Raw genomic sequence first — 10,550 nt, 5'->3', positions numbered from 1 at the left:
GGTCTCACTCCAGTAAAGGCTTTGCTACAGTTGTGCTGCCTTCTGCAGCCAGGCCTAGAAACACAAACAGCACTTCATGGAACTCAGGCCTAAATACTGCTACACAGAGCTCAGCACTTGAGAATAAAGGCACCCTACTTCAGAAAAAGGAGAGAAAAACAAAAAGGGGCAACACAACAAATGCATGACAACCTCCAGTCATTATTTTCCTTTCCCACCCCAAAGCCACAGTCTTTAAAAAAATAAAAATAAACAATTTTACTCACTTTTCATAGCATCCTCAACCCAGCACACACTTCCTACTCAAGCACTGCTCACACTTTTTTTTTTTTTTTTTTTTTTTTTTTTTTAAGGGCAACTTATTAACGCTGACAATTTCCAGCAGGTGGGGCTCATCAGCCTCACTGAGGGGCAGCTGCTGGGGTTGCAGGAGGTTGGGCAGCTTCCGCCCCTTGTCCAGGCCCTCCAGGAGAAGCTGGGGTAGGCCCTCACCTTCCTTCAAGCCTCATCTGCAGCACCTTGCTCCTGTGGTGTGCCTGGGCCACCAGCTCTGGCCTTTGGTGTCACTGTGCCAAGCAGAGATGGAAGGAGAGGGAGAGAACAGAGAACTGGGTGCTGAGTTGTGCTCCTCACCCAGCACTGCCAGCCCTGCTGGGATGGCAGCTCACAGCTCGCCCCAAAGCCTCCCTCACAGCCCTGGCATGCTTCAGCTCCCAGTGTGTGGCCAGGTGTCATTACCTCCTGAGCCCTCTCACAGAGGTGCTACAAACCAGCTCACACCTTGCTCACTGCACATACTAGCAGATGCCAAAAGCTGTGTCATGTCAGCACCCTTGGCTGGCATCAGCTCCCTACAGCCAGAGCTACTGCCTTGAGGGCTCGCTTCTCTCAGGAACATGGAAGGCAAGAAGCCTGGCCCCAGGATTGACTTCTGCTCCAGCTACTCCCTTAAGGGGCAGTAAAGCCATTTCTTTTCTTTCCCGCTTGGAAAGGAGGACAGGCCCACCTCCTGAGCCAGCCCAGCAGGCTGCTCCCCCTGCCAGCGGGCTCCAGGGAGTCCCTGCTGCCCACCCCAGCCAGGCCTGGCACGGGCACAGCCGCAGGGCCCTGCGCACCGCCCACCCCTCAGAACACGGCGTGAGGGCAACCATCCCTCAGGAGCTTCGCCTGGCGCTGGCCACGCTGCCCAGTGGCACCATGGGCATTAATGCCCCTGTACCTTCCTTCCCAAGGAAGCCCTGGGGCTCCTCACATGCCTAAATCCAGCATGTGCTTAAATGTTGTAATTGTAAAGTTTTGGGGAATCATCTGTATTATCAGCGTTCATCACATCAAGTTCTATTTTGAATATATGACTCACTAGTTGATAAGAGTTTTCCCAAATTGCTTAAAAGATTAATAAAATAATCAACTTAGCAGAGGGGAAGAAAAACTACAAACTATTCCTGTTAGGAAATCACTTTATTGCCTATACATGAGAATGAGCTGTTTTAATGCTCAGGTTCACTGCCTCCTCTGTATTTAATCTCTTCCCTTTTATGTCCTACTCTGAATTTTTTTAAAAGACTTTCAGGCTTTTATAAAATTAATTATACAAATCATTAGTATTAAAAAGGTAATATAATGGTTTCAAGAACAAGCTTCACAGACTATCTGCATATTTAATCATCTCTGCTAATAAATTTTTAATCACTCATTGAGTTCAGGTTCTTGTCTTGAAGCTTAACTTGATAACAAACCTAGCAACTGGTAGAACTAATTGGTACAGAGTAAGTGAATAATTTATAAGAGGAAAAAGCACTGGGTGTTCTGGAGGTGTGCAGAGACCACAAGTCACAGATATTTCTGGGAGGAAGCATGAAAACAGTGGCTGATTGCAGGAATTTCGTGATACACTGCTGACATCCAGAGGCCAACAGTCAATACTGTTCACATATGTGAGCCAGGCTGTAAAGCGTGCTGTAAAGTCAGATTCATTAAGTTTTAAATATTCATGCATTTCATTAAAGTTAACATTAATTGCACTACCATACACATTGATTATGCATAGACCATAAGTGTTTAACCTCTGAAAGCTTGCAAGTATATTCAAGTAATGGGGTATGTCCTATCTTCGATGATTTCGGCTACAAAGTTGAAATTAGAAATGGAATGCATTACAGTGTGAGTATTAGAATAGTACTCTGAAATTCCAGAACGGTCATAAAAATAATTGTTTTTCTAATCAAACAGAAATGCTGATGTAAGCTGTAAATTTCTTTGTCTTTTTCTAAACTAATTAAATAAAGGTAACAAAAATTACGTGTAAGATTTCTTACAGACAAATGCTAGATTGATCTGCAAGCCACAGCTAATAAATAGGTTTCAACAGTTAAAATTAATTGATGAATGAGTGGGTTCTGTTTAGATGAAGATGAGTAGCTTTTAAACAACAAAAAAAGGCTATTCACTTGAAATAAGCTGATTTTAACTTAAAATGAGATACTGCAAACCCACTATGGAATAATTCTACCCCCAGGGAAGCACAAAATGCTACAATTCTTAAACCAGGCTGTAACAGATAACATTTGACAGAAATTCAATTATCCTTGCAAGATCCCACTTGTAGTTAGTTACATACCTAATCCTCTTTTATTTAATGGGTTAAAGCTCTCCTTCAAAACATTTAGTTGGATGACTCGAAGACTCACTATATTGCAAAAAATTCATCAAGTGACTTAATAAGATTGTTAAGTAAAAACACTCAGAAGTTTAAAAATGTCACTTAATACTGCCCCTGTAACCTTAATTCTGTCCGTGTATGTATATTCCTTATGAAACAGCAGTGAATTAACTTTTAATCTCCTTTGAGCCAAGAAGATTTTTAGATTGGAAACTAAGGCACAAAGGGCATGCCAACAAATACAATGCTGAGCTTTAGCACAATCTCTGCACTAGCTCACATCTCGCAGAGCATACCCCTGCAGGGCTAATTACCCCAGATAGCAACCGAGGCTTGTGCACTTATACTGCTTTTGGTTCCCCTACATGGCAAGCTCAGTTCTCTCCTCCTGGCAGTGCACTACACATAAACACTCAGAGAAGCATAAAATTTTAAATCTGAAGAAAACATGAAGAGTTTTTCAAATACTATGCTTTATACCTAGGTGTTTTGGCATCAAGTAAAGGTAAAAACATATCATTTAAATATTAAAAAACCTTCTGCAAATAACACCAGTTTCTACTGTTCTGTTGTTTGTTGATTTTTTGGGGTTTTGTTTTTCCTTAAAAAGCAGTCCATAAATATTCTGTGAGGTAGATATAAAACTGTCCACATTTTGTAGAGAAGCAAATGTTGGAGACAGATAGACTGGTTGCCCAAAATAGTACTGATTTCTTCCTGAGCTGTTAACAGCTCCTGATTAGCCAATTCTCTTTGTGGAGGTGGGCACCAAAGTGTAGTATTCCTAATTAGAAGTGACAATTAACACACTGAAATTCTGTCTAAATAGCATTGCCTACACCCCCAAAGAACTTTATGGTCAGACATATCCTGGCTGATCTCATAGAAATTCCTTGCTGTTTTGTTCTGACTGGTGGCAAGCAAGGATCTTGAAAGTCATATATCAACCACTTGTACCATTTAGGAAGAAGTCTGAGATATCAGAATATTTGAGTTTTGACAGGTGGTGTTTGGGTTTTTGCTTTTACACATTAAGACTACCTCCTTCATGCTTGTTTCTTGAGTAATATTTAAACAAGGAGGTAGCCTGTGAAGTCATTTAAACAGCAAACTAGATTTTATTAGTTTTACTGGTTTGGTTTTTTCTGGCATAGTCACAAACAACAACAGAATCCACAAAAGGTATACACATCATATAAAAGTGCATATAAAATTGATTATGTATTCCCAGCAACATTTCAGTTTAGATTTTAATTAAGAGAGCTGTCAAAATGCAGCAGGAAACGCTTTGCAGTATAAGAAAGTTTTGAATACTTGACAGCTCAAATGTTCAAATCCCATGCTCATTAAGCAAAACTTGATTTTACTTGGGCTTTTTATTATTATTATTTTGGTTCTTTTTGTTTTTTGGCTTTTTTCAATTTCACTTGTGAAACAAAAACTGAAAAAGCAGGCAAAGCTTCTTGATGGTTGATGTCTCTCCACCATGTGATATAATACCTACATTCTTTTCTTTTCTGATAGGTCCAAATGTGACAGGTACTCCAGTCACTGAGCAGGTGGCTTCTCTGCCAAGCATGAATACATAAATACAAATAAAAATTACAAAGCTTTCACATGTCCAAGTAGAAATGGACTACAATAGACAATAGACATTTGTCAAGAGATGATTTAAAAAAGGGACGCAGAGAATGTTTCTCCTTATTCTACATCAACATCTGAAATAAAACTACCTGAGAAGTAACCACATTATTAAACCAAACCTGAAGAGGTTTTAATTAAAATTATTTTTTTAAGTACAATTTGAAATTATGTTTGAGGTTTAAGAGTTAAATTTATTAGACTGTAAAGATTTTTACAAAGCTTTCCTAATGTAATGAGCTTAGGCACCACATATGTTGCATCTTTGGTACACATTAGGAAGAGTTGCTTTTTTAATGAGCTTTAAAAACTGCATTTGCATACCAGAGGAAAAGGTCAGTGATGTGTGGATCAAGTCGGTAAATTAAGTATCACAGTATTATGTTATTATGCTTGCCTTCCAGAGACACACAATAACAAAACCACAGGCTACAGTTACCACACTGTTCTCAAGCCTCCATGTCCATGACCTTGGCAGCTGACACATCCCGGCTCCGCTGTGCCTCAGGGCCCAGCGCTCCATCTCTGGCCCAGGCCTCCTTCACCTTCTCCCCACCCCTCCTGCAGCAGAGCAGCTGCTGTGGCTGGCAGCCATGGACCTCAAGCAAGCACAGGAAGGGGGAGCTGGATTCAGTGTGATGGCCCATCTTCAAAAACTGATTTCACTCCGGCCTTTACCCTTTGTAAAGACACCCAGGACAATGTCCTGAATCCTTTCAACAAGATCAAATCTCTTGAATACCAAAGCATTAGGATGGGGATGCCTCTTTCCCAAGTCCCACTGCACTCGAGTTTTTGTTCAAGGATACAACTGTCTTTCAAAACACAAATACCAAAATCAATTCTAACGCTGTGGTGCAAAATTTGATTCGGTGGACTGGCACAGTACTTTTTAGCCAGAATGTTAGATACCTGATAATCTGTAAAGATTGCTTAACTGGTAGCTAAACTGACATTTTTATTTTATAATAAATAATAAAATAATCTAGGAACTGACTACAAATAGACTTTCATGAGGTTTTCAGCAAAGTCCACCGGATTTACCTTTATTTGTAAGTATTGTAAATTATTGATAATTTACAACTATTATAGCATTACTTTTATTTTTAGGGCAATTGAAATTGATTCCTCCCTCAACTGTGCAAAGATCCACACTACTTAACAGGTCTTTCTGCCTCTCTTTGTGTCAGAGATTATAGGTATACACTAAACCACATTATGCACTACACAATAATTATGCATGTTCATACATTTCACAGCCAAGTAAGTGACAGTCCAGCCCTGTATGAAGATGTAGATTTAGTCATTAGATTAGAAAAAAAAATCCTTTAAAATATCCCACAAGAATAGCAGAACTCAATACAACTGAGCAGTTATAAGTGATTTTAATGATTTTTCACTTTTTGGATATGATAATCCTCAAAGTAGCATTCAAAAATATAGTGCAAAATATTTATTCATTTTATTTACAAATAAAATGTGCAGTTCAGCTTCTGATCCTTGCCACAGTAAATGTTATTCTTTTATGTGATGAAGAGAAATTATGAGAAACATTTATAGAGAAAAAAGTTAATTTTAAACCTTAGAACAAAGATCTTCCTTCAGTTATATTTTTGTAGGAGTTACACAATATTTTTCAAAACTGTTTTCGGATGAAAAGAAAACCCAGCAAGTCCCAGACAACACTAAAGAATTACATAGGAAAAAATGGTTTTTCAAAACCATAAAGTTAATTTTGCTGTGACAATCACAAAGCAAAGTTCTTATCTACATAGAATATAAATTAATCTTTTTTTTGCAGCTTAAACATAGAATCTTTACAATGCAATGGATTTTCCCCCCTTTTTTGCTATACAAATTGCCTTTGGGGGAAAAAGTATACTAGCATCTTCCTTTCCCTCTGATGAAACAACAAATGCTTTGGTTAAAGAGCAATCCGTGCACAATAGTGTTTTAACTTGCAAGGCAGGACTCCTTTATTAAGTTGATAGAATTCCACTAGCTGGATGAGATCAGTAAATCTGGTATGACCATCATCGAGGGTATAGAATAGCTTCCCATCATCTTCCAACTGTAAAAATGGAAAAACAAGATTCAATAAAATCTTCTTTTGCTACGGTATTTTTTTCTGACTTGAATACTTGTTTGAGAAGTGTTCTCAACTTACCAACATATTCGTAATCTTACAACTACGGTGAGCAGAAAAAATACAGTGATCATTTACACATCTTAAAGAAAAGATTTTAAGATTTTTTTTTTTAAAAAGACCAATAGGAAAATAATGTATTATTTGACTTCAAGTACACACCTAAAAAGAACAGTTAACTAAGTACAGGAATACTCTTTCTGCATTGACAATACTACTTCATGCCTTTGCTTTGAAATTACAGCTGGGGTTAATATCAACCCTGAGTTCTTACAGAGGAACATGAAGAAACCAAGTTTGAAGTTACTCATAAATGTCAACCTTTGCTCCATTCATTTCCATTATTTTCTTTCACTTTTGTAAGGTGTGATGAGGCTACACACTAGTGCAGTGGTGTGCTGGGTACTATTAGCTACACAAGACACTACCCATCACACGAGTGACATGCTTGCTCCAGCACTTCTTTGTTGTAGGGGGAAGAATTGCTGCAGCTCCAAACATGTATTAGCACAGATATAGAAGAGAAAGAAGAAACTTCAACAGATACCTTGAAAGATTCCTTTTGATGCTTAAAAATTTACAATCACTATTTCCCTCTTCTAAGTTACTAAATGTTAGCTCTTGCACAATTTGTACTGCACTGCTGACTACATAATTTCTTGATTTAGTTCCTCTACTGCTGATATGTCTAATATCAAGAGGATTAGTGAAATAGTGACTAATTGGTATTCATGTAAATAAAGGGTGAAAAAATCTATTCAAACTATTTTTAAAAAGAAAAGGGAAAAGAGATACAAGATTGAAAGAGTATTGAACAGAGGATCCTGAAGTAGGGCTAGCACGGAGTAGCAGATGGTGTGCTAGGGAAAGATGCATCTACCCTACTTGAATACAGGGGAAAGGAGAAGATATAATTAGCTGTCTTACCTGTAATTAAGAAGTTTTATCTGAAGCAGCTGTTGAACTGCTTATGACTCCTGGATTATTCTACCCCTTTCTACTATGACTGGAAGTAGTTTGTAATTTCTTTATTCTCAGACTTTGGTCAAACCAGGTCAAACTCTGCTAGTTAAGGAATTACCAATGTGAGAATGTGTGAACTCCTGTGCTCCAGCCAAAAACCTGAAAATGGATTATCATTCATTGGACTTTCTTTATGCATGCAATTTTCCTGCCAACACACTGCAGGCAAGAAGAGTTAACAATTCAAATGTCTGTTATGATCCTAATAAGTTAATTCCTTGAAATGAATACCAGACAGATTGCTAATTTTAAAGCTATCAATATTTTGCAAAGCAAAAACCCATATCAAAGTTCTGTTGCTCAAGAACCTCGCATCTTCTGCAAGCTAAGAAGCCTGTTATGAGAAAACATTTATTAGAAAAAGACAGTCCCAGAACTGTATATCAACTCTTCATCCTTCATATGAATGAAATTTCAGGATAGAATCCATTTAAATGAACTCGCATCAGCTCAGAGTGTAAAGGCTGAAAAATACCTTTAAACTAACAAGCTCTCCAATTTTCACAGTACAGGATCCCAAATGTATCCCAAAGTTTTCCTTCTGAACTTTTTACAATCAATTCCCAACTACCCCCCTGCAATACCTGTTGCACAGGTTGCCAATGTTAACACAAGGCACCTGTTTATATGGGTGAGGCATGAACTAGCAAGCTGCATACCCTATCTAAAAGGGGACATTTTTAAGTGCAGCATAACCTGAAGCAACCTAAAATACAAGAGAAAAATAAGTCATCTAGGGATTGGATTGTTTTTACCTTGTAAAGAGGCTTTGTAAATTACATTTATTTGTTTACATTTAGTAAGAAAGTTTGCCTTCAGAATGGCTGGAAACAGGTGTTTAGAACAGTAGCATTTGAAATTCAAAGAGGTAACCTTGATCTTCAACTAATAAGCTATGACTTTACTACAGTAATATAAAATGCCTTGTTTCTTAGAAAATGATCACTTCATTTAGATCAGCAGCAACTGGAACCAAAACCCTTCCTCCCTTAAAGAACAATTTTCTGAAATCTTTAAATAGCACCATTCCAGCAAAACCAGAGCGCATTTAAGTCAGGGTATTGCGAATGCAATGAGGGTACTGAATGCAACCAGAAACTGACAGAAAGGAACATGCCAATATTTGGGGGACAACAGCTTCCATGCTGACACATTCTGTCTGGATTAAGCTGCTCTCATCATGATTTATTTTTTCTGGCTACTATCATAGGAGAAATTGCTTTAGTTAAAAAACAATTCAAAAACATTTCCTTCAAGTAAGTCAAGTTTTGCAATGAAGTGATACAGGTCTTCTTGATGAACAGCATGGGAAATGTGACCCAAGTCTGTAGACAACTACATCAAAACTAAGAATTCCTGATTCATCCAAAGATTCCACAACAGGAGAGCGAGGTTTTAGCACATTCTCATGAAGAGAAGAAGAGAATCGTCCATCTTGGAGGAAACTGAAGATAACTGCAGCATCCTGCTACACCTGCACTTAGAGAAGACAGGGTCTGTTTCCTGATAGGGAAAGGGAAAGTGGTCTCTTCAATTTGAGAGTTAAAGGACATCCCAATGAACTAGAATCATATACTTTTTGTATGGGGTTTAGAAGGTTTTCTAAACCACACAACAATTACACCAAAGTAAATACAAGTGACTACAGTCAATGAATGCACAGAGATCTTACACCTGGGATTCTTATCAAGGACTATATGTTGATGATCCCATGGGATCCAGTCCAATTATCACTTTTGGATAAAGGAATCCTCCATATTCTGTACCTAAACACAACAAAATCCTGGACAATTCTTATAGGTAATCTGATCAACTTATTTCCTCCTCTCAAATAATGCTTCAATTTTATTCTACATGAACTTTTTTTAGTAGAGAATATTAGCTACAAGCCCTAGGTAAGGCATACAGAAATTTGGTGAATGATCAGAGAGAATCAACAGATAAAGAAAGAAAATTAGTGCCAGTAATTTCTACTGAGACACAGCAGAATCTGCTAGAAACTACAGCAGGAAGATACATGGAAGCTAGAGTATTATCTGGTCTGGAAGAAAGGTTCTTGTAAAGAGAGATAAAAAAGTTCTGGGTCTGCTCAGTTATGTCAAGCATCTGTGGCCAAAACACAAAATGCTCAAGTATTTCTCAATTCAAGAGATGCAGCATGTAAAGAAATCCACATAAACCACCTTGTGAGAGAGTGGAAGCAATGAGGATGGCTAACCATTCTCTCAGGATAACTGGACAGTATGTTCAATGAAAACTAACAGAAATATGATTTCAGCTTCGTAACTTACAGCTTACCTATAAAGCAGCTGGACTAAATAATGATTTTTTTTTTGTTCCTCTGAATATACCACAGTAACAAGAGAGGTCAACAAAATATGTCTGACTACAAATATTGAAAATAACCTTAACAGAAGACTCAGTGAGATATGGACACATGATGGAGGCAGTCCAAAACAGATGACTTAGAAATTGTGTACATACTGAAAAGTAAAAAGAAACATGAACTCTCTTAACACATGATTTTCATGCCATCAGGGTTCCTTCTATTCCAGTTGAAACAGATTTGTTTAGTTTTTCAAGAAACTTTTTAGGATTTCGTAATATTAGTCAAGCTTTAGAACAAATCAAACAGCAAAGCTCAAAACCATTCAACTCTACTAAAGAATACAAATTATATTAAGTGATACAGGTATGATGTTTACATCTTCCATAAAACAACAAAAGAAGAAAAAATCCATCCATATTCTACCACAGTTCTTCAATTTTTTGGTTTTAAAACTCCATATATAAAGTGAAAAAACTTACTTACTGGTACAATTTGAAAATGTTTTATTTTTAATCCATGACTTAGTGACAATACAAATGTTTTGGGGTTACTTTGGCTATCGCGTACCAGGAATACCCTAAAAGAGATCAAAAAGTTTCAAAGTAAGAACATTTGAAATCCTTTTATAAACATCCAGTTAAAACTGTTCTAAATTCATTACAGCAAGTATTAGTGAAAAGCATAAATAATATCAATTATATAAGTTAGGCTTTTAATCAGTATTTCTCTGCGAATGTGTCACTGGGAAT

The 10,550-nt window shown here is 37.5% G+C and overlaps 1 protein-coding gene across 3 annotated transcripts in view; it reads right to left on the bottom strand.

The window, feature by feature from the left end:
* Window positions 1–5,669: 5,669 nt before the first annotated feature.
* Window positions 5,670–10,550, bottom strand: part of GRB14 (growth factor receptor bound protein 14) — a 58,159-nt gene continuing 53,278 nt past the window's right edge. For all 3 annotated transcript variants that reach the window (XM_071435024.1, XM_071435023.1, XM_071435025.1), the window contains 2 exons: window positions 10,285–10,378; window positions 5,670–6,374 (listed from right to left, as the gene is read on the bottom strand). In XM_071435024.1, coding sequence (XP_071291125.1) covers window positions 6,228–6,374; window positions 10,285–10,378 — 241 coding nt within the window. In that variant the 3' untranslated portion in view covers window positions 5,670–6,227. The remainder of the gene's footprint in view (window positions 6,375–10,284; window positions 10,379–10,550) is intronic.

The sequence above is a fragment of the Agelaius tricolor genome, unplaced genomic scaffold, assembly GCF_023055355.1.
Source record: "Agelaius tricolor isolate 1412-34295 unplaced genomic scaffold, bAgeTri1.0.p SCAF_10, whole genome shotgun sequence".
Taxonomy (NCBI): Eukaryota; Metazoa; Chordata; class Aves; order Passeriformes; family Icteridae; genus Agelaius; species Agelaius tricolor.
Note: the sequence above shows the minus strand (reverse complement) of the source record. Positions and strands in the feature narration are given on the sequence as shown.